Source organism: Schistocerca piceifrons, chromosome 7, assembly GCF_021461385.2.
Source record: "Schistocerca piceifrons isolate TAMUIC-IGC-003096 chromosome 7, iqSchPice1.1, whole genome shotgun sequence".
Classification (NCBI taxonomy): Eukaryota; Metazoa; Arthropoda; class Insecta; order Orthoptera; family Acrididae; genus Schistocerca; species Schistocerca piceifrons.
This window is the reverse complement of record NC_060144.1, coordinates 98,158,772-98,184,120: the sequence shown is the minus strand read 5'-3', so window position 1 is coordinate 98,184,120 and position 25,349 is coordinate 98,158,772. Positions and strand designations below refer to the sequence as shown.

The 25,349-nt window shown below is 44.8% G+C and overlaps 1 protein-coding gene across 1 annotated transcript in view; it reads right to left on the bottom strand.

The window, feature by feature from the left end:
* LOC124805476 (furin-like protease 1) overlaps positions 1-25,349 on the bottom strand; it is a 231,155-nt gene that overhangs the window by 19,913 nt on the left and 185,893 nt on the right. The window contains exon 10 of the mRNA XM_047266040.1: positions 4,182-4,392. Coding sequence (XP_047121996.1) covers positions 4,182-4,392 — 211 coding nt within the window. The remainder of the gene's footprint in view (positions 1-4,181; positions 4,393-25,349) is intronic.

Sequence of the window (25,349 nt, the reverse complement as noted above, 5' to 3'; positions counted from 1 at the left end):
ACGGCCGACTTCCTTCCCCGTCCTTCCCGAATCCGATGACACTGATGACCTCGCTGTTTGGTCTCCTCCCCCAAACAACCCAACTACATGCACCGTGCGTGTGTCTGACTAGCAACCATTCATTGCCAGGTGACGCTGCTATTGCGTGGACGTGTTTATATCAATAGTAGGTCGACGGTCATATGTGTTCTGACTGATCAGTGTATATATGCGACGAACTAGTGCTACTATTTGGTGAGAGGTTCTGCCGTAAGTAAAATAAGCTGAGGCCGTTAGGTAGCGTAGGTGTAGACACACTACTGAACGAAGCATCTAAAACTTGTAGTATAAGGCAAGAACTGACCTTGTAGAAAATAAACTTCCAAAATTTTATAAAATTACATTGCGCAACAGAACTAAAGTATCATTTCTTCAAAACCGCTTAACTGTCTCCCATTCGGACAAATAAGTTTGAAATTTGGCTCAAAGGTTCCTACAATCTTCCTCTCTTATGGTTCAAAATCCTGGCACCCTGCGATGTTACCCTCAGACTCGTCGACGCTTCAAACACCTCACTGTCGACACATGCGAAAACAACGCAAGAGCTCGGAAGTTCATGTGAGGTATCAAGTGAATTAATGGTATCACAACGGCACCAAATTTCACTGCAATTCTGCTCAACTCCACCTTGAACGTGCCATTCGATGGGCAGATCGTCACATCCCCTCTTCCCCCCATTTCACCCATTCTTTTGACGCCTCTATGATAGAGGGGAGAACCGCGATGTCCAGGACTGTTTTCTTATGGGTGACTGAGGAAAACATTCCAGAAACATTGCCTCAAAACCGATACGAAGAAGCGTCTGAGGGTGACCATAAATAGCGTAAATGAAATCATGTCTTCCCTTGTGGCGTTGATACCAACACCCTCCGAGGTCGGAAACGACATTTTGCAGTATTCTGAGGACCAGGAAGACGTCCTTGTCAACCTTTTGCACTGACGACAAAACTTTTCGTTGGACATCACGGGTCGGGACATCATAAAACGTTATCTCACATCTCACCCCTTTGGAATACAGTGCGACCGCAATTATTGCTCTGATGTCCAGAATGAAGCCACTAGACTCAGTTAAAAAAACATTCGTCGAAATTTGATTGTGATCGTAAGCAGCAAAGTGTCGTTATGCCTTTTCAGAGCTCCTGTTTTACACCCTTCAATGATGTGATCACTGAAGGGTGTGACATTGACACATGCTTGATAAAACCTCAGAGAATCCCTTTAAGTCCCCTAGTTTAGCAAAACCCTCTGTGGCACTTGCCCACATTTATTAAGAATTTAGAAATGTATATTTACAGAGAAAATATTTGAAGTAACCCTAGGTGCCTGCAGGTAGGAAACCACTTAACACATCTCCTAGGTTAGTTGCCTGCCAGCAGATGCCTCGGAGAACTTTGCAGGTTCTCTCTGTAAAGGGGTATTTTTAAAATACTCAATAACTTTGGGCAGCTGATGTCGCAGAGTGCTACTCTTCACCACTATTACAGAGATTGGTGTAAGTGCCTTTGAATCAAGTTTCAAACTAATGCATCAGAATGATAGACAATTACTGGGTTTCGAAAAAGTCGTCCTTTAATTCTGTTGCACAGCATAATTGTTAAGACTAATGAATTATATATTCAACTAACAGGCAGCAAGTTTGACATCTGAGTTAGGGAACATCTCTATGAAGAGAAGAAAACTGCCCTAGGTAATTAACTGAACACATACCAACATACAGAGGGCAATATACACGACAGTCAAGGAATTTCACATAAAGCACTGGAAAGCTACATGCTGAACATACTGGAAGAAATGGATGTATTTGTATAAGGTAAGACATGCCTACAACGCCCGCTTAATGAACCAAACGACTTCAGACGAAACCCTACTGTGACGTCTTTGAAGGTCTGCTGATGTATCAACACGGCGAGCGCGACGGGATATCTTGCAGTGGACGCTGCCCAGCATTCGTTCCCTCCCTCCCTCCCTCCCTCCCTCCCACCCGACGCCGCAGGTCGCGGCTCCGCTGAATGCACCCCAGCCAGTGCCGTCATCTCCCCGCTCCGTCCCAACTGAAGGTAAACAGGGCAGCCACGGGGCAGTGACAATACTGACGAACAACCTGCCTTTCAAGTGCCGTTCCAATTTTAATACCTTGACACCCTTGCTATAGTCATAACATTCTATGTACACTTAGCTTATATAGTTATTTAAAAATAATATGTCTTATCATAAGGCGGTTCCACTGTCATACTAGTCCACACTACACTGTAAGCCGTTTGTGTACAGTATTTTTTTTACAGACAGCGAATTTATGCCTACCACTAAATGATTTAGATGGTAATTTCGAAAGCGTATCTGCACTAACACTACCTAAAGTCCATGTCATACTTTAATTAAGGTGGCCTAAATCAGTAGCAATTTTCCATGGTACTCTGGTATACTACAGTTTTTGTATGTAACGTTCGGCACTCTGTAAGATAACAACTTGTCATTGCAATCTTTGTACATGACAGATTCTGAAGATGGCCAAAAGCTACAACGTAAAACTGTAAATTTTGAACAATAAAAAAGCGATCAAGACGAAGTTTCACATTCTCTAGTGCAATGATGACAGTGTATTCATAATCATTTTATATCAATCGTTGTCTTTTATTAGTACTACACATCTTAAATCAGCAGCATTACTTAATTAGTTCCGAAGTTTTCTAACAAAACTTTTTAGAAAAACTGAATTGAAATTTATGGTTTGCTGACATGATCATTCAGTGCAGCAAGTTATCTATAAATCTGTGCTTTAGTCTTCGTGTGAAAACCAATTTATTTACCAAGATAACCTAACATTATTACTGGCTTACTAGTTTCAGCAATATGTATTGCCATAGTCGATCCATAAAACTGGGCAGTGGTAGTTTCATCATATAAAGGGTGAACCACTCTGTTACATTAGAACTATAAAATATGCATAAGGAAGTCAAGATTACGCCACGAAGGGGCAGGATGTGGCATGCATCTGTCTTGTTCGTGCCATTTGTATCCCAAGTTGTACATCGATTTTGATAGCACACCTGGCAAGGCATTGTAATTGCTTCACTTTCTTATGGATATTGTATAGTCCCAACGTGACAGACACGTTTAAGCACTGTACGATGTAACTACAACTGTCCCATTTTATGGATCTGACGATGGCAATACATGTTGCCGAACTAGTCCAGTAACTGCGTTTACATATTCTAATTTTAATACCTTGACACCCTTGCTATAGTCATCACATTTTATGTACACTTAGCTTATATATTTATTTAATAACAATATGTCATATCATAAAGTGCTTCCACTGTCATACTAGTCCACACTACACTGTAAGCCGTTTATGTACAGTATTTATTTTACAGACAGCGAATTTATGCCTAACACTAAATCATTTAGATGGTAATTTCGAAAGCGTGTCTGCAGTAACACTACCTAAAGTCCGTATCACACTTTACTTAAGGTGGCCTAAAACAGTAGCAATTTTCCATGGTATTCTGGTATACTACAGTTTTTGTATGTAACGTTCGGCAATCTGTAAGATAACAACTTCTCGTTTCTATCTTTGTACATGACAGATTCTGAAGATGGCCTGTAACTACAGCTGTCCCATTTTATGGATCTGACGGTGGCAATAAATATTGCCGAACCAGTCCAGTAACTGCGTTGATATAGAGAGCTTGACAAATAAATTCGCAAGAAGACTACAGTATTGACTGAAATTTCTTGGAAGTTATGTTAAGACAACGAGTAAATAAACTATCAACATACGAAATCATTTTATACATTTTATTTTTATTATTATTAAATCCTAGACAGCTGCGCCACGTTAAAAGTGTAGGTGACAGGAAGTTCTGTTTGTAGTAAAAGGAGGGGAGGGGGGAGGGGGTTTCGGGTGCAAGAAATTCCATGCGCCCCCCCCCCCCCCCCTGGACCAACCCTTGTTCCCCCATTGGAGTAGTGCAGTTGAATCACCCCATTTAGACAGCAGGGCTGAAGTCGAAGCGTGTGCGCTATCTGAGATGTTTGTAAACTTTGTTGGAGGTGCAACGCTTGCGTCGCGTCGTGTTAGTAGGCAGAGCCAGCCCGCGCCGCCGCCGCCGCCGCCGCCGCAGCCACCTGCGGCTACCCACCCAGGAAGCGTCCCTCGTTGTGGATCTCGAGCGTCCACCGGCCGAAGGGCTGCTCGCCCCACGTGTGGACCGACATGAAGGGCCAGTCCTGGAAGCCGGCCCTCGACACGTCCTGCGGCCGGCGCGCCAGCAGCGTCGCCCTCGTGCCGGCCGGTGACGTCAGGTGGATCGTGAGGTCGCCCCGCCGCGAAGACACCAGGCTGATCTTGGCCTGCAACAGCGCCACGTCTGCACTCACATCCCAGCTCCTCTGGCGAACGAAATACGAGGCTCCCGCCTTTAGAGGATGCGTGCAGGGGCGGCCGAAATTACTCACCCTCGACAACGTGAACCCCAGCGATATTGTCCGGCAACACATCCGACCACACGAGCATTTTCTGTCATTTGTGTTATTGAAAGGTGATAATCGTGAGTTTAAGAACAACAAATACGGAAGCTGAATTCAAATGTCTCGTGTAGGAACATTTTAAAAACAGAAGAAGTATGGCGGAGTCAGTCACAGAACACGTTGGTAATATTACAGGCTACTGCTGGATAATACACAGAACAGTTTGGTAATATTAAGGGTGGTAGGACGTCAAACGGGCCGACTTGGAGCACGAGAGGCATCACAGGACATTTTAATTTCCATTGTCTATACTTCTACAAATAAATTCGTAAAACTTTGTCAGGATGACCAGCAAGGATTCAGAATTCACACTCATAGCAGTGGAAGTTCGAAAACATAACGAAATAATTTTCTTTACATGTGAAATTTCATCATTTTTTTCACTTACTAGAGGAAGCAATTGTTGCTATAGGTATACTTTTCTTCATAAGTAAGAGACATTCTTCGATGAATTTTTCACAGCATACAAACCATACGTAAGGTGTATGAAACTGTGGTGTCACTGCCAGACACCACACTTGCTAGGTGGTAGCCTTTAATTCGGCCGCGGTCCGTTAGTATACGTCGGACCCGCGTGTCGCCACTATCAGTGATTGCAGACCGAGCGCCGCCACAAGGCAGGTCTAGAGAGACTTCCTAGCGCTCGCCCCAGTTGTAAAGCCGACTTTGCTAGCGATGGTTCACTGACAAATTACGCTCTCATTTGCCGAGACGATAGTTAGCATAGCCTTCAGCTACGTCATTTGCTACGACCTAGCAATTGCTATTTATCTTGTGATGCATGTACCGTCAAACCGATGTTTACCAATTATGGATTAAAGTTAAGTATTCCAGAAGCTACGTACCTTTTTTGGCTAGTCTCTATTCCTTTAACTGTTCCAGACCTCACGCCAGCCTGCGTGAGCTTAAACGCGCGCCTTTCGGCTTCCTCAGAGTGGCTTGGTTCTCTTGCCAAGTCACAACAGAAACTCTAGAATTTTTCACATCTATTAAAATCTTTGGTAAAAATTGAGATAATTAACTATAAAATTTGTGCTTTTTCTAAACATGAAGTTTAAAATACAAAACTCATTCATTTTTTCATAAATTAAATAATTTATAGAGTTTCATTCGCCTGTAAGTATGGTTTGTATGCTGTGCAAAATTCATGGAAGAATCTCTCTTTCTTATGAAGAAACGTGTACGTATAGCAACAAGCGCAGCCAATAGAAGTGAAAAAATGATGAAATTTCACAAGTAAAAAAAATTATTTTGTTACGTTTTCGAACTTCCACTGAAATGAGTGTGAATCCTGAATCCTTCCTGGTGATGCTCACAAAGTTTTATGACTTTATTTGTAAAAGTATAGACACTGAAAATTAAAATGTCCTGTGATGCCTCTCCTGCTCCAAATCGGCCCGTTTGACGTCCTACCCCTCTTAAGACTACTGCTGGATAATACAGAGCGTATCAAATAGAATCCTCCCATTTGGCAAGTTTATATTTCTGAAACTAATAAACATACACAACGAATTTCGTTTTTTGATCAACAGAAAACTGAAAACACATGGCTGTTCAACATGCCCCCCTTGAGATGCACGACATATGACAAAGCGGTATTCAAATTGTTCCCACGCTGCAGGGACCATATATTGAGTTACAGGTTCCACAGCTGCTGTTATTCGCTGTCTCAGTTCATTCACTGTTCTTGGTAACGGAGACACGTACACAGAACCTTTTATAAACCCCTCAAGAAATAATCACAAAAATGGCTTTGAGCAAATAAAATGGTTCAAATGGCTCTGAGCACTATGGGCTTAAGTTCTAAGGTCATCAGTCCCGTAGAACTTAGAACTACTTAAACGTAACTAACCTAAGGACATCACATACATCCACGCCCGAGGCAGGATTCGAGCCTGCGATCGTAGCGGTCGCGCGGTTCCAGACTGAAGCGACTAGAACCGCTCTGCCACACCGGCCGGCGAATAATCATCTAAAGGCAGGACTGGTGACCTTGGAGGCCAGTAATGTAATTGGAAGGAAGGTCAGCGTCGGCCGTAATATTGATGGTTTATTGACAGCAAAAACGATTTTCAATCATATAGTGATCATGCAAGATTTCGCAACTGTCTTCTTAATGCTCTTCCTCCCACGCAGTTTTATTCCGTCGCAAGGGATGCCAAATGCAAGATCGCCTCGCTTCTAAACTGATACTGTTATTACTCAGCTTAGCCGCGAGTCCGTAGAGGGTGGTATATGTGACGTACAGTATAACTGGTCAGCATTACCACCCGGAGTTTGCGAGTGTAAGTCGGACCTTCCTTGATGCGCCTTGGTGGGTCGTGTCGTCGGATTTCCTCCTACCTGTGCGCGTTGCAGCTCTCGTAAATGTCGTTCCGTGCAGATTCTTCATTGGCGCATTGGATGTCTCTGTCGGTGGAAGCTAATTATCTGAAATTGCTGTCGATCAACTTTGAGGTATCTATTTACTCTAAATTAACATTCAGAATGCCGTAATATCACTTTTATTCCTATTAGATCAATAATGAAACACTCATGCCACAAACTACTCGTAACCGAGAGCATGGCTACCATCGAAGAAGACAGGAAGAGCTCTTAACGTCGACTGCCGACTTTGGCGCGCAGTCCGTATCTCTTACTAGTTTCTTCACACTTCGTGGATTTCCGATCAAGTTCGTAATTACTAAGATATGCATTTGTTAATGAACGGGTGTGAATTTTAACGAGGAAAAATTATGATAAATAGTTTTAAACATCCAGAGGCTCCTCCTAGTATTCAGGTTGTCATAAATGACTTTAATTATTAAATATAAATAAAATCGGTGACTTTGGTGCCAAGATGGCGGTACTTCCTGTCGTGTCTATTTCCCGAGCTGACGCTTGTTGCTACGGTCCAGCGCCGAGCCCCACCCCACTACCAGCGACATATGGTCGCCAAGTTACCTAGCCAGCCAGCGTGGGAAATGCTCTCCGACTTATGGCCGGCTACGGACTACAGCACTTCCTAACTATCGTGAATACATCAATAAGAGACAATAATTTATGAAAACTGGTAAAAATGTCTTCCTCTCGTAAAAGACACCTTACAATCATCTTCACTGCTGTAGGGTACAAAGTATACTCATAAGCACTGGTCTCAAGTTATTACAGAAACCAGAGCTATGAAACGACCACAATAACTCAGCAATGTAAATCTGAATCATTTGGTCCAGTGCAAACCCATCCATAGTTCAGTAATCCTTTGATTTAAAAATTCCCACACTTCCACATGCCAGTGTGGTCGTGCCCCGTCCTGTTGGTAAGTCAAGTCGTTCGAATCAGTCTCCAACAATGGTAAAAGAAAGTCCTCAAGCACTTCGAGATATGTGCCTCCTGTAACAGTGTTCTCGGCTAAGAAAAATGGACCATACACCTTTTCCTGTGACACTGCACATAACACATTAAATTTTGGAGAGTCCCTCTCAAGCTGTACAGCTTCATGTGGTTGTTCCCTACACCATATTCTCACATTATGACGGTTCGTCTTTCCGTTTAAATGGAATGTCGCGTCGTCACTACACACTAAGCGTCGACGAAAACTGTCATCCTCCATCTTGCCAGGAACTAAATTACAGAACTCCACACGTTCCTGTTTGTCACCTTCACGAAGAACTTGCAGTAGCTGAATTTTGTATTGTTTCACGTGTAAATGTGGACGTAACGCACGCCAGACGGACAGTGGGGGCATGTTGAGCTGCCGAGCTGCACGGCGAACGGATTTCTGCAGACTCCTTGTGAAACTATGGCGGATGCGTTCCACGTCTGTGTGAGACACTTGGGGACGGCACGGCGATTTCCCTTTACACAAACAACCAGTTTCTCGGCAGTGCTCATACCATCGTCTAATGCTCTGTGCTGTAGGAGAATCCACATCACAACTACCTCAAAAGTCACATTGAACAGTTATTACTGACCCGCATTGCGCAAAACCTAGAACACAAAACACTTTCTGTTGTCCAGCACTATTTTTACTAGAAGTGACGTGGGCGCACACTGCTGCTACCTAGCGAGATCCATGTAAAACTCGACAATTTCCTCTTTCCAACAGTACGTTGTTCACGCACATATCTCTAATATCCTAACAGTTATGATGATTTTCAGTCGGTTGGTACTTTTTGATACACCGCGTATTTGTGGGAGTACCTTTCTGTGTCAGAAATGTTCAGACAGGCTGTGAAATTGACGAAAAAGCTAGCGCCAGTGAGTCGCTTTCTCCTGATTTTGCGTTCCACAAGAGAAAAAGTTACCAAGAAGAAGAGGAATGGAGTTTTGTGGATGATTTCCTTTTTTTAAATAAACTAACTGTTCCCTAAACCTTAACTCGTATACTGATGCTGGACACATATATTTTTACTAATTTCAACAGAATGTCGAAGCACGATTTTGAAGAAAAATTTTGATTCACACAGACGTTTGACGTAGTTATTTTGCACCTCTGGTCTATACGCCTCTTGGTTGCAGAAGTTCGTAACGCTTTGGCAGAAGGACTGAAGGAAGTCAGTAATTTTTGTCGAAAAATGAGAATAAAAATTTACGTTAGAAATTTTTATCGTGGTTCAGAGAACACTGAAATAACTATAAATTTCAAAAATCTGATACATTTATTGCCCGAGAACTGGGCGTTGCAAAATAGGCTGATGTGCTCAAAGACAGAAATTAAGAAACCGAACGTGAATAGGACTTGTGCTCTGAGGATTCCAACCAAACTTAATTTTGTATATAGACAGTTCATCAACAGGCTTTGTAAGTGATTTTGCGAGTTTCGAAATATCGGACCTAAACTGTCATTCCTTTCCATTACATTGGCTTAGAGGCCGCCCCCGGTAGCTGAATGGAACAGCTACTATTAAAAATAATTAAAAAATTAAAAATAAATAAATAAAATAACAAAAAAATTCACACTAATACACCCATTGCATCCCTTGTACCACATCCCTAGGATGGGAGGGAGGAGACATCGTGGCCAGGCCTTCGGTTTTGATTCATGGCTTCCTTAGCCCCACACTTTGCTCTATTTCTTAATGCCCTTTGCTGCAACTATAAGCGTGTTTTTAGTTATTTGTGTCCCCAACTCGACGCAACGGGTGTACTTACTAGTTTCAGTTAGTTACTATTAAAAATAATTAAAAAATTAAAAATAAATAAATAAAATAACAAAAAAATTCACACTAATACACCCATTGCATCCCTTGTACCACATCCCTAGGATGGGAGGGAGGAGACATCGTGGCCAGGCCTCGGGTTGCGACCCCTGCCCACCTTGCCTCCGCCACCCCGTTACCTGATCCATTTTCCATAAAAGAAAGGTCAGCGGAAGGGATTACTCAGTTACGTTCGACTTGTCTTACCAGCAACTCAAGTGGCTACGGCAAAGACGGTTTATCGGGTCCTGCAACGTGGACGACCCGATAACGTCGTGGAGAGGAAGCACCCGGACGTCAATTGGCGAGTAGTGTGGAGGACAATTCACCACGTAACACTGCACACTGACGTCAACGGCAAGCAGGTGAGCAGATCAAGGCTACATGCGATCCATATGGTAGACTCACCCACGTGCTCTAGCTGTGGCGTTCAAGACAACGATGAACACTGTCTTAGCTGTGGCGAGTCTACGGCAATGTGCCACCCAGTGAAGCAAATGTCAGCATACTTCCTTCGAGTGACGCCATATCACATTGACCCCAAGACTATCTTATTCCCGAGTGAGACGTATTACCCACGCGCGAAAACTAATGCCATGACGTGGCTTTGTGGACATGCAGTGCATTATTTGTTTCGAGACGGCACTAAGGACACTTTAGACTTTTGGAACTATTTGCAGGAACGACACTGCAAGATCCTTCGTAACCCAAAGTATCGACAATATTTTTCCAATTATTTGTGGAGTGCGTTCCACGACCCTCCTCGTAGCTGGCACATCACGGGTAAGAGCAGCTAAAATTACAAGGCGATGACAGAACACTGCATGGTACAACGTGGGCTCTACCTTGGTCATTGCGAGAAGTCATACCTGGATGATACACCAGCTGGAGAGTGTCGTCGTGTCCCCTCGCAATCTATAGCAGTATTTGCCCCATTTCCTCTTTTTGTCCCCGATGCGGTCTTCGCAGTTTCCCATCCAGTGCAAGATGCAGCACAGGTTAATGGTGGTATGAATTCCACCCTTCGGTTTTGTTTCATGGCTTCCTTAGCCCCACACTTTGCTCTATTTCTTAATGCCCTTTGCTGCAATTATAAGCGTGTTTTTAGTTATTTGCGTCCCCAACTCGACGCAACGGGTGTACTTACTAGTTTCAGTTACTTACTACTAAAAATAATTAAAAAATTAAAAATAAATAAATAAAATAACAAAAAAATTCACACTAATACACCCATTGCATCCCTTGTACCACATCCCTAGGATGGGAGGGAGGAGACATTGTGGCCAGGCCTCGAGTTGCGACCCCTGCCCACCTTGTCTCCGCCACCCCATTACCTGATCCATCTTCCATAAAAGAAAGGTCAGCGCGAGGGATTGTCAATCCTCTGGGCCCGGGTTCGATTCCCGGCTGGTTCAGGGAATTTTCTCCTCTCAGGGACTGGGTGTTGTGCTGTCCTCATCATCATCCTATGATTCTCATCGATTGCAGGTCGCCAGAGTGGCGTCAAATTGAAAGACCGGCACCCGGCGAACGGCCAGCCCAATGTGGGACCCTTGCCACACGATTAAAATTAAAAAAATAAAATTGACTTAGAATCTGTAATTTTCTTTCGCAGCCAAGAGAGCATAGATCTTAATACATAAATTTAAAGTCGATATCTCTACCCGTTCCTGAGAAAAATAATTATTAACCGATAGATGGATGGACGGACGGACGGACAGACAGACAGACGGATAACTAGGTGATCCCATAATATTCCCTTTTTTACCGACTGTGATACGGAACCTTAAAAAGGACATGTAGTAAGCTGCTAATCATGGATCTGGAGATACACGCAATGAACATAACAGAAACTTTAAACGTTTTCGGAACAAATCTAGAATACAATTGCGGCTCACTGCTGCAGATTTTCTAATACGGTAGCCGGCCGGAGTGACCGTGCGCTTCTAGGCGCTACAGTCTGGAACCGAGCGACGGCTACGGTAGCAGGTCCGAATCCAGCCTCGGGCATGGATGTGTGTGATGTCCTTAAGATAGTTAGGTTTAATTAGTTCTAAGTTCTAGGTGACTGATGACCTCAGAAGTTAAGTCGCATAGTGCTCAGAGCCATTTGGACCACTTTTCTAATACGATAACAGCAAGAATATTATTTTTCATCAGACTGTCTTTGTTCGTAGAAGGAACTCAATTATCAAACACATTGTTACTTCATTTGGATACTTCTACGTCCCAGTACACAACAATCATATACAGGCTGTTAACAAAAGGTACGGCAAAACTTTCAGGAAACATTCCTCACACACAGTGAAAGAAAATATGTTAATTGGACATGTGTCCGGAAACGCTTACTTTCCACGTTAGAACTCATTTTATTACTTCTCTTCAAATCACATTAATCATGGAATGGAAACACACAGCAACAGAACGTACCAGCGTGACTTCAAACACTTTGTTACAGGAAATGTTCAAAATGTCCTCCGTTAGCGAGGATACATGCGTCCACCCTCCGTCGCATGGAATCCCTGATGCACTGATGCAGCCCTGGAAAATAGCGTATTGTATCACAGCCGTCCACAATACAAGCACGAAGAGTCTCTACATTTGGTACCGGGGTTGCGTAGACAAGAGCTTTCAAATGCCCCCATAAATGAAAGTGAAGAGGGTTGAGGTCAGGAGAGCGTGGAGGCCATGGAATTGGTCCGCCTCTACCAATCCATCGGTCACCGAATCTGTTGCTGAGAACCGTACGAACACTTCGACTGAAATGTGCAGGAGCTCCATCGTGCATGAACCACATGTTGTGTCGTACTTGTAAAGGCAAATGTTCTAGCAGCACAGATAGAGTATCCCGTATGAAATCATGATAATGTGCTCCATTGAGCGTAGGTGGAAGAACATGGGGCCCAATCAAGACATCACCAACAATGCCTGCCCAAACGCTCACAGAAAATCTGTGTTGATGACGTGATTGCACAATTGCGTGCGGATTCTCGTCAGCCCACACATGTTGATTGTGAAAATTTACAGTTTGATCACGTTGGAATGAAGCCTCATCCATAAAGAGAACATTTGCACTGAAATGAGGATTGACACATTGTTGGATAAACTATTCGTAGAAGTGTACTCGTGGAGGCCAATCAGCTGCTGATAGTGCCTTCACACGCTGTACATGGTACGGAAACAACCGGTTCTCCCGTAACTCTCTCCATACAGTGACGTGGTCATCGTTACCTTGTACAGCAGCAACTTCTCTGACGCTAACATTAGGGTTATCGAGGAATTGCCTCGTCCATTGCAGGTGTCCTTGTAGTTCTCGGTCTTCCCCAGTCGCGAGTCATAGGCTGGAATATTCCGTGCTCCCTAAGACGCCGATCAATTGCTTCGAACGTCTTCCTGTCGGGACACCTTCGTTCCGAAAATCTGTCTCGATACAAACGTACCGCGCCACGGCTATTGCCCCGTGCTAATCCATACATCAAATGGACATCTGCCAACTCCGCATTTGTGAACAATGCACTGACTGCAAAACCACGTTCGTGATGAACACTGACCTTTTGATGCTACGTACTGATGTGCTTGATGCTAGTACTGTCGCATGTCAACACAAGCACCGAAGTCAACATTACCTTCCTTCAATTGGGCCAACTGGCGGTGAATCGAAGAAGTACAGTACGTACTGACGAAACTAAAATGAGCTCTAACATGCCCACATAAAATCTTTTCTTTATTTGTGTGTGAGAAATGTTTCCTGAAAGTTTGGCCGTACCTTTTTGTAACACCGTGTATAGGGTCTACAGGTGCCCCTGCCAAGTTACGAACTGAAGCGCAGTAGTACTGCCTCCCACGTTCACATCACGTGACCCGGCGCTGTCAACGTGAGAAAGACGAAGCAAGGCTGAGAGCGGGATGCGGGCACATAACAACAAGGACAGATGCGGGCGTGGCGCGGTCAAACGAAGTATCCTCCACAACACCAGCGAAACGAAAGGCCATACTTCGACAACTACCAGCAACAGCTCGCTGAGTCGGCAATACCACCGGCCCATCCCGCAGCATTCTGTGTACTGCAGCCACACTGCAGGAATTTTGAAGGCCAAAACTACTGCGGCCACACATTGCTGTAAGATGCAGCTCATGGACCGAACCTTGAGAAACGGCAGACTACGAAGAAATCCTTCCACTCTTATAACTGCCGTCTGGTTTCTGTACAAATTGTAAATAGCCTTTTGCTCCATGTATTTTACCCCTGCCACCTACAGAATTTGAAAGAGAGTATTCCAGTCAACATTGTCGAAAGCTTTTTCTAAGTCTACAAATGCTAGAAACGTAGGTTTGCCTTTCCTTAAGCCGTAGGGTCAGTATTGCCTCACGTGTTCCAATATTTCTACGGAATCCAAACTGATCTTCCCCAAGGTCGGCTTCTACTAGTTTTTCCATTCGTCTGTACAGAATTCGCGTTAATATTTTGCAGCCGTGACTTATTAAACTGATAGTTCGGTAATTTTCACATCTGTCAACACCCGCTTTCTTTGGGATTGGGATTATTATAGTCTTCTTGAAGTCTGAGGGTATTTCGCCTGTTTCATACATCTTGCTCACCAGATGGCAGAGTTTTGTCAGGACTGGCTCTCCCAAGGCCGTCAGTAGTTCCAATGGAATGTTGTCTGCTCCGGGGGCCTTGTTTCGACTCAGGTCTTTCAGTGCTCTGTCGAACTCTTCACGCAGGGAAGCAGTGGTTGGGAAGGGAGTGAGACAGGGTTGTAGCCTCTCCCCGATGCTATTCAATCTGTATATTGAGCAAGCAGTAAAGGAAACAAAAGAAAAGTTCGAAGTAGGTATTAAAATCCATGGAGAAAAAAAATCAAAACTTTGAGGTTCGCCGACGACATTGTAATTCTGTCAGACACAGCAAAGGAGTTGTAACAGCAGTTGAACGGAATGGATGGTGTCTTGAAAGGAGGATATAAGATGAACATCAACAAAAGCAAAACGAGGATAATGGAACGAGGTCGAATTAAGTCGGGTGATGATGAGGGAATTAGATTAGGAAATGAGACACTTAAAGTAGTAAAGGAGATTTGCTATTTGGGGAGCAAAATAACTGATGATGGTCGAAGTAGAGAGGATATAAAATGTAGACTGGCAATGGCAAGGAAAGCGTTTCTGAAGAAGAGAAATTTGTTAACATCGAGTATTGTTTTAAGTGTTAGTAAGTCGTTTCTGAAAGTATTTGTATGGAGTGTAGCCATGTATGGAAGTGAAACATGGACGATAAATAGTTTAGACAAGAAGAGAATAGAAGCTTTCGAAATGTGGTGCTACAGAAGAATGCTGAAGATTAGATGGGTAAATCACATAACTAATGAGGAGGTGTTGAATAGGATTGGGGAGAAGAGACGTTTGTGGCACAACTTGACTAGAAGAAGGGATCTGTTGATAGGACGTGTTCTGAGGCATCAAGGGATCACAATTTTAGCATTGGAGTGCAGTGTGGAGGGTAAAAATTGTAGATGGAGACCAAGAGATGAATACACCAAGTTTGAGAAGGATGTAGGTTGCAGTAGGTACCGGGAGATGAAGAAGCTTGCACAGGATAGAGTAGCATGGAGAGCTGCATCAAACCAGTCTCAGGACTGAAGACCACAACAACAACAACGAAGAAATCAGAGACGTCAGCAGTAAGTATGGCCGCGTATTCTCAAAGAGCTGCAGAAGAGTCTTTTTAGTATTTCGAAGCAAAAAATATGTAAAGGAGAAGCTGCTACAGAAGAAGTAAGGAAGGTGAGAGTTCATAGTCTCAACTGACACATTCAGGAACTGTGTGGGAGAAGTAGGAGAACGGCTGGATGATCCAATGGATATGCAAACTACGTGCCTACTGAATGGGAGTAAACTTGGTGTATGGTGACGCTTTGCGGAGAGGGACAGAGAGAGAGGAAAGTTTATCTCTCCACAGATATCTGTGGGTTGGTTTAACAGCACACAAATGATTTTACTCGGGAAATATCAGTTGAGTAAAAATTGGGTATGACATGCATTTGGTTAGACCTGCAGTCAATAATAGTGTGACGGAACTGAGCGGGTGTGATCGACCAACCATACAGAAATTTCGCATCGCGCAGTAATATTGTAGAATTCAACAATTCTGTGTATCGTGCGGTTAGAAGTAATTTCATGAAAAGGGACAGCTTCGATAAAACGAGATGGTGCACGAATTTCTGAATGCATTACAGCTTAGTTAGCTGCTGGAAAAGGTATTATCGATGAAATTCTACTCGATCGACCGCATGAAAGAAAGATAGTACGGGATATTGGTCGGGGGCTGCCATAAGAATTGTTTTCCGTGCTGCACATTGCTTATCTTCATCTACTTACATACTCCGCAAACCATCGTGCGGTTTTTGGAAGACGGTATCCTGCACTACTAGTATTGGTTTCCTTTCCTGTTCCACTCGCAAATAGAGCGAGGGAATCAGCCCTAATTTATAGTATCTTATCTTCGTGATCCTTACGCGTCCTATACAAGGTCTACTTCACTTTCTAAAATTCTCCCAATAAAGCGTAGTTGACCATTGGCCTCCCCTACCACAATCCTTACATGCTCGTTCCATTTCATATCGCTCTTCAACGTTACGCCCAGATATTAAACGTCGTAACTGTGTCAAGCAGGACATTACTAATACTGTATCCGAAGTCACCTGGGGTAGCCGCGCTGTCTTGGGCGCCTTGCCACGGTTCGCGCGGCTCCCCCCATCGGAGGTTCGAGTCCTCCGTCGGGCATGGGCGTGTGTGTTGTCCTCAGCGTAAGGTAGTTTAAGTAGATTAAGTAGTGTGATGACCTCAGCAGGTTGGTCCCACAAGAACTTGCCACTACCACTCTATCCGAACATTACGGGTTTGTTTTTCCTACCCATTCGCATGAACTTATATATCTCTACATTTAGAGCTAGCTGCCACTCATCACATCAACTAGAAATTTTGTCTAGCTCGTCTTGTATCTTCCTACAGTTACTCAACTTCGACACCTTACCGTACACCATCGCTTCATCACCTTAACCGCAGATCGCTGCCCAGCCTGTCCGCCTAATGATTTTGTGTGTATAGAGAATAATAGCGGACCTATCACACTTTCTTGGGAAATTCCTGACGATACCCTTTGTCTCTGATGAACACTCGCCGTCGAGGGCATCATACGGGGTTCTATTACTTCTTCGAGCCACTCTACATATCTGGAAACTTATTCCGCATTCTCGTACCTTCGCTAACAGTCTGAAGTGCAGTACATTAACAATGCTTCTCGGAAATCTAATTTCCACAGTTTTGCAGTACATAATGTGTGAAAAGGGCAAGCTGAGTTTCAAACGAGCGATGCTTTCTAAAACCGTGCCGATTCGTGGACGTAAGCTCCTAGCTCTCTAAGAAATTTATTATATTTCTAGAATTCTGCAGATAACCGGTGTTAAGGATATTTGGTCTCTAATTTTGCGAGTACTTTCTTTTGCCATTCTTAATACACGAATCATCCGCGCTTTTCTCCAGTCTATTGGAACTTTCAGCTGGGCTTGAGTTTCGTGGTAAATGCAAGCTAACTAACGGGCCAATGCCGCAGAGTACTACTTATAAAACTGAATTGGGGCTTTTTGGAAATTTGTGGTAGGTTCCAAAGGGACCAAACTACTGACGTCATCGGTCCCTAGGCTTACACACTACTTAATCTAAGTGGTTAAAATCCTTCTGGGTATTATGCCGCGTCATTGCTAAAAAGTAACAACAATAATAAACTAAAACCGACGTTTCGGCCGAATTGCAACGGCCTTCCTCAGGGCACGACTGGCTTTGCATGGGGATAGGTGCTTCTATTTATTACATACTATTGGTGTCTGATGTCACTGCCGGCCGGAGTGGCCGAGCGGTTAAAGGCGCTACAGTCTGGAACCGCACGACCGCTACGGTCGCAGGTTCGAATCCTGCCTCGGGCATGGATGTGAGTGATGTCCTTAGGTTAGTTAGGTTTAAGTAGTTCTAAGTTCTATGGGACTTATGACCACAGCAGTTGAGTCCCATAGTGCTCAGAGCCATTTTTCTGATGTCACTGTTGTAAACCTTTTAATTGGCCCTCTAATATGATTAGCTAGTCATGACGTAAGGGAAAATGGAAGGTAAAAGGCTATTCTTGGGTGTCCATGTCGTCAACGATTAGTAGCTGTCCGCCAATCAGCGTTGGGCTTCTGGACGGCAAGTTTTCCTTCCTCCTGGTGTGCGCGGAAGTGGACTGACAGTTGCTGTACAGCTGTTTGTGCAGATACGCCCGTGTCCCGTGTATCTTCTGCCCCGTGACCGCTCGCGGCCCGTTGGACTGGGATGGCCTGCAGCCAGGACGCCGGGGAGGGGGGGGGGGGAGTTTGTAGCCATCTTCTCTGCTGTTGATGTTGTCAGGCTGCTTAATAATTTCAATGGCCTCCCGTAACCAGAAGAATTTTAAACACTATGACACCGGCCGTGGAAGCCTACGTTATTATACATAAACTAACTTACCACACACACACACACACACACACATACACACACACACACACACACACACACACATGCCCGAGGAAGGACTCGAACCTCCGACGGGGGCAGCCGCGCCAACCGTGGCAAGACGCCCTAGATCGCGCGGCTACCCGCGCGGCCAATTGGGATTCCATCCGGATCTGGCGACGTATTTGTTTTCAATTCTTCCAGTTGTGTCACTACGCCAGGGATCCTTATTACTCTGTCGTTCATAAGGGACTCTGTGTGATGGTCAAACGTCTGTACATTTGCACGATTCTCCTAAGCGAACGTTTTATTAAAAGCGAAATGTGAAACAACGTGTTCGGTCTAAAGAGAGTAGGACGTTCAGCGTATGTTTTGTAGGTGCGCTATTGTCGAGACTATAGAAGGTGACGCGTCGGTGGAGTGGGAACGGCCCCTGCCCTCGTATCCCGGCTCGCGGTGCATTGCGACAACTTCCACTGGCATCTCGGCTACCGTGGCAGCCGTGGCGCCGCTACTGCTGCCGCTGTTGGACGGCGTTGGGGAGCTGGCGGTCGGTCGTCGCAGTCTCAGGAGCGCTGCAGGGGCCGCCGGCAGACCGCAAAGTCGATGCCAGCTCACCCGCTCGATTAACTCTGGAGCGTCGCTCCATTTAAATACTTGGCCGAGGCGCGTCCGTTAACGGCGGAGAACGCCTCCGCGCGCCGGCGTCTGCGACCTCCAGGGGGACAGAACGGGGCAGCAGAGCAGAGCGCAGTGAAGCAGAATAGAGCGGAATAGAACGGAGCAGAATTCAGGAATTCCTGCCGCAACGGCGCGGACCGTCCCAATACTCTGCCGCTCGCCACCTCCCGTTTGGTACCACCCCAGAATACTCGCTCGGGAATCTAGCCCATTCTCGCATTGTTGGCGCAGTCCTGGCTATACCGACCACCACTACCCCCGTTGCGACCTTTTCCAAGTGACTGGCCACGAACGAGGAGCTAATGCAAACACACCCAAATACCCACCTCCATCTGCAGTCTGGCAAGATCGTGCTCAGGTTAATCGTTAGAAGAACGTATTTGACAATAAACTACAACTTATACATATATCATGTATTAATACACTACTGGCCATTAAAATTGTTACACCAAGAAGAAATGCAGACGATAAACGGGTATTCACTGGACAAATATATTATACTAGAACGGACAGGTGATAACATTTTCACGCAATTTCGGTGCATAGATCCAGAGAAATCAGTACCCACAACAACCACCTCTGGCCGTAATAATGGCCTTGATACGCCTGGGCATTGAGTCAAACGGAGCTTGGATGGCGTGTACAGTTAAAGCTGCCCATGCAGCTTCAACACGATACCACAGTTCATCAAGAGTAGTGACTGGCGTATTGTGACGAGCCAGTTGCTCGACCACCATTGACCAGACGTTTTCAATTGGTGAGAGATCTGGAGAATGTGCTGGCCAGGGCAGCAGTCGAACATTTTCTGTACCCAGAAAGGCCCGTACAGGACGTGCAACATACGATCTTGCATTATCCTGCTGAAATGTAGGGTTTCGCTGGGATCGAATGAAGGGTAGAGCCACGGGTCGAAAACATCTTAAATGTAACGTCCACTGTTCAAAGAGCCGTCAATGCGAACAAGAGGTGACCGAGACGTGTAACCAATGGCACCCCATACCATCATGCCGGGTGATACGCCAGTATGGCGATGACGAATACACGCTTCCTATGTGCGCTCACCGCGATGGCGCCAAACACGAATGCGACCATCATGATGCTGTAAACAGAAACTGGATTTATCCGAAAAAAGGACGTTTTGCCATTCGAGCAACCAGGTTTGCCGTTGAGTACACTATTGCAGCGCTCCTGTCTGTGATGCAGCGTCAAGGGTAACCGCAGACATGTGGTGCTGCAAACGTCGTAGAACTGTTCGTGCAGATGGTTGTTGTCTTTGTCTTGCAAACGTCCCCATCTGTTGACTCAGGGACCGAGACGTTGCTGCACGATCCGTTACAGTCATGCGGATAAGATGCCTGTCATCCTGACTGCTAGTGATACGAGGCCGTTGGAATCCAGCACGGCGTTCAGTATTACACTCCTGAACCCACCGATTCCATATTCTGCTAACAGTCATTGGATCTCGACCAAAGCGAGCAGCAATGTCACGATACGATAAACCGCAATCACGATAGGCTACAATCCGTCCTTTATCAAAGTCGGAAACGTGATGCTACGCATTTCTCCTCCTTACACGATGCATCACAACAACGTTTCACCAGGCAACACCGGTCAACTGCTGTTTGTGTATGAGAAATCGGTAGTAAACTTTCCTCATATCAGCACGTAGTAAGTGTCGCCACCGGCGCCAACCTTGTTGTGAATGCTCTGAAAAGCTAATCATTTGCATATCACAGCATCTTCTTCCTGTTGGTGAAATTTCGCGTCTGTAGCACGTCATCTTCGTGGTGTAGCAATTTTAATGACCAGAAGTGTATATCCACTGCTGTTTAATTACCCCCTAGAAAAATTAGTCAGTGAAAGGAGCACGAAGATATGTCCTGGAGTCGGACTAGGAACAAGAAACAAAGGCATCAAACACAGTTGTCTACCCTTTGCCGATAATATGGTTAGTTGGTTGGTTGATCTTGGGGAGGCCACAACGTAGCGAGGTCAGCCGTGCCCTCTCGTAGGAACCATTCTGGCATTTGCCTGAAGCGATTTAGGGAAATCACTGGAAACCTAAACCAGGAGGGCCGAACGCGGGTTTTAACCGTCATCCTCCTGAATGCGGGTCCACTGTGCTAGCCACTGCGCCACCTCACTCGGTAATGATTTGTCCTACTGGCCTATACCTAGAAAGACACCAAAGAACAGCTCCTCGAACTACAAAAAGAAGCTTTAGAAATAGGTCTCAAAATCTCCTATGAAAAGACCGATGTGTTGGCAAATTTAAGAAACCCATCAAAGCATCAAGTCGTAGACTCACCTCAGATGATGTTGCCCGCAGCTGGCAACGAAACGTCAGGGAGAAGTATTTCTATTATTGGACCACGGCCTCTTAGCCCGGAAGTTTTAATTACTGAAGACGCCGGCCGTGAAAGCCTACACGCCACGAAAAGCATTCTAAATTTTGGAGAACAAAAAACTGACATCGTGAAAGAATACAATTGTCTTGGAGAAAGGATCAGTTGGAATGCTCTCTTGAGAAAGGCAATGAAATATAGAAGAGATAATGTTACACTGGCCTTACAGCTCACTAAAAACACGTACGATGGAAATTACCTGTCATGGAACCCAAAAATGAGATTTGGAAACGCAGTAATCAAACCGGAAGCCCTGTATTCAGCCGAAACATCGTCTATCACCAACCATGGCCAAGTTGAAAGGCTGGAGATCAAAGACAGGAAAATGTCAAGAAAAATCCTTGGCCCAGATTCTTCAACAGAAAACTAATTAACATCAAAAATGAAACGCTTTACCAAACAACGGAGAAACATTCAAACGCCACGAGGAAAAGAAGAATGAACGCAAACAGGTAGCTAAACAAATTTGACTACTTCCGCAAAAAAACTGGGGTAAGTAAACGGAGAAAGACTAAAGAGAACTCCAGATCACGGGAAACATGTTCATGGATAAAACTGAAGAAAATAAAAAAGCCAGGTCAAAATGAAAGCCTAACGAACAATCCAAATCTCTGAACAAGGAAGGAAAGCAAGATCAGAGAGACTGAGACAATACTGGGCTAACAGAAAGCCACAGAACATTAAAAACTGAGTGATTTAACGTACCCCAAAGTAGGGTGAAACGAAAGAGGAAGAGGAAGAAGATCAAAAGTAAAACTCAGTTACAATTAATAATGCTTCCAGTAATCACCCTCAGCTTCGATAATTGCTTGGCATCTTCGTGGCATGCTAGACTCCATGTTTTCCGCGTATTCACGTGGAAGAGACCTTCAGATGCGTCGAATCTGCGTTGATAGCTATTTCAAAGTAAAGATCGTTTTTCCTGACAACTTCTTTTTGACGCAAGACCAAACGTTTGCAATAGAATTAGCATCAGGCGTCTGTGAGGCCCAATCCAATACTCCTTTTTGCCATTCGCTGCAAAGCCTGCTGCTCTGCTTCGGATCATTGTCCTCCTGCAGTATCCAGTCTTGATCTTTCTGGATGAACCAACGTTTGGCAGTCGGCATCAAACATCCTTCATATGGTTCAAATGGGTCTAAGTACTATGGGACCTAATATGTGAGCTCATCAGTCCCCTAGACTTAGAACTACTTAATCCTAACTAACCTAAGGACATCACACATATCCATGCCCCAGGCAGGATTCGAACCTGCGACCGTAGCAGCAGCGCGTCTAGAACCGCTCGGCCACAGCGGCCGGCAACTGAATCACCCTGTATACAGGTGCTCAGAAGCAGTCTGGAAAAATGCAAAGTGTGGTGCACGGAAGGTTATGCTGAGATATAACTGTTAAAAAAAATCGATACCGTGCACAGTTTCCGAGTTAATTAGCACTGAGGTTAGACAACGAGGCCTTTGCGCCCGCAAATTCAAACTACCCGCCAAAGACGTCGTCGCCAAATATATACTTCGTTTGGATTACTAAAACACCACAAAGGAGCGATACAAAACTGGTAATGGGACGGTAGCCATGATCGCACCTGAGTCAAAGGTCGGGCAGTCCCGTGCATTATGGGAAAAACTGACACGAATTGTATCTGACGGGTCACTTAAATTTATCCACGCAACGGCCTAATTCACTAACTTCAATCCTAATTAACTCGGAAACGGCGCAATTTATAGAATTTTTTATTTTTTACTCACTTTTTGAACAATTATTTCTCAGCACCAACTACCGCGAAATAACTTTACAAGCTTTTCAGCCTATCTCTGACCATCCTAAATACTGGATGTCCGTCATAAGAACTGTCAAGCGCATTTTGTCTGGTGTTTCGGCCAATATTTTCAATTTCGTTTTTTCTGTGTTTAGCTGGAGTCAATCCAAACTAATACTGCTCGTCTTCTTTCATGCGACGCTCGGTAACGACGGAAAGCGTCGGTTTATTTTCCGTTACAAACAAAACGATTTTTAAAGCGGAAATTTACATGCCCATTCGATAGAGTGGCTCCATATTCGGTTTAGCGACATGTATTAACTGGAACAGTGAAACAAAAAAAAAAGACAAAAAAAATAACCAATCCATCCGCAGCCGCGTCTGACCACCGCTGCTAAATGGCAGAAGCCAATAGGATAAGCCAGGGCAGTGCTGTCGTACCTGCGGTAGTGGTTTTCTTTCTGTGCTGCTGTCTCATGTAATACGTCTAGATAAAACGAATATTGCTCCGGACTAATTTGGGTCCGCTCTATTGAATGGCCACATAAAATTCCACTTTAAAAATCATTTGTTCGGAATGGTAAACGAACCGACGCTTTTCGTCGACAGTGGTCGCTGAATGAAAGGCGTGATGAGCAGCGTTTCTTTGGGCAGTTTCCATCTGAACATCGCAAAAACCAAATTGGAAATATCTGGCTAAGCACCACAGAAAATGCGCTTGACGACTTTTGGTAGGGATAGCCTGTATATACTTGTGTCTGTTTTTTCTTTCTTTCTTTTCCTTGTATTGCACGGAGAATAGAGAAATTAGCCGCCGAGATCGTAGAAAGTAACGTGTACGGTATCAGTCCACGGACGGCCGCAGTGGCACGTAATACGCCCTTCAAACCGCGATGTACAAACACGTGTTGCTTGTTCGGTACGACGGAGTAAAGGGAGCAAAACAGCAACCGCACAGAATCCATTGTGTACTGAAACAAACCTTCACTGTGAAATGAAATTGTGCATCGGTCTGTGAATTGAATAATGGAATCTCACAGAGTTACTGCAAATCTAATCGGAGGGCGAGGCAACTTTATGTGGATTACATCGACTCTGATTGCTTCCCGTCTCTGTGGAAGTACTGTGGCAGAAAAACTCGCCGTTGATTGCTGCCATGATTGAGCGGGGTTCCTGGTGAACTGAAAACTTCATCGTACCTGTTCCGACAGAAAAACATGGAAATCAATCCGCGACATCATCGGGGGATGCTGTTCAGCCATGCAAGAATCGCACCAAACATTTGATTTGATTCCACTCACCCTCACAATTTTCTTACATTCTTTTTATAATTTACTTCTTGCTTTAAAATTGAACTGAATGGAAATTTATGCCAATTTTGGCCCGCACAATGGACGGGAAGAAGGAGCACAGCATGATCCGGTGGAGCGGAACTGATAGCCGGAAAACGTAAACGCTCCCGCAAAGTTGAGTGTACTCTGTGCGTTTGCCGCCTCAGCGAGTTTGCGAACTGCGCAGGTTTTTCCGTTAGCCAGCCACAGACCTGGAACGCCAGTAAACCAGCGAGTCTCATTTTAACCAGCAGTTTCTATCACTGATCGTAACAGCTAACTGATCAGCTACGACAACAGTAGTACTCTCAGTATATCATGAAACATTATCAATGACAGATTCAGAGTAATGTAATAATTACTTTTTACAAGATTACACCTTTCCAGAAGGTATGACAATACAACTCCGGCTATTCCACATCCCATTCGAAACGATTCTTCGGATCAATAAGCCGGCCGTTGTGACCGAGCGGTTGTAGGCGCTTCAGTCCGGAACCGCGCTGCTGCTAAGGTCGCAGGTTCGAATCCTGCCTCGGGCATGGATGCGTGTCATGTTCTTAGGTTAGTTAGGTTTGAGTAGTTCTAAGGGACTGATGACCTCAGATGTTCCATAGTGCTCAGAGCCATTTGAACCAACTAGCAGAAGGGCGCTATCCTCAGACCATTCGTTGTGTGTATCCTGCGGCCATTCGCTGTTCCTTTCCTTTTATGCGACAAAAAGCTCGTCCTCTCACAAGGGTTGTCTTGCTAGGAGATTAGAGCGACACACTAACTCTAGTAGCACTGCTTCGCACTACGTGCACAGGAATCCCAGTTTAGTACGTCTGGTCTTCGCTCGTAACATGTGTAATAGACCTAGTCCGACGGTACCTCCAGACATTTCTACAGAGATGGCAGCTGTTCG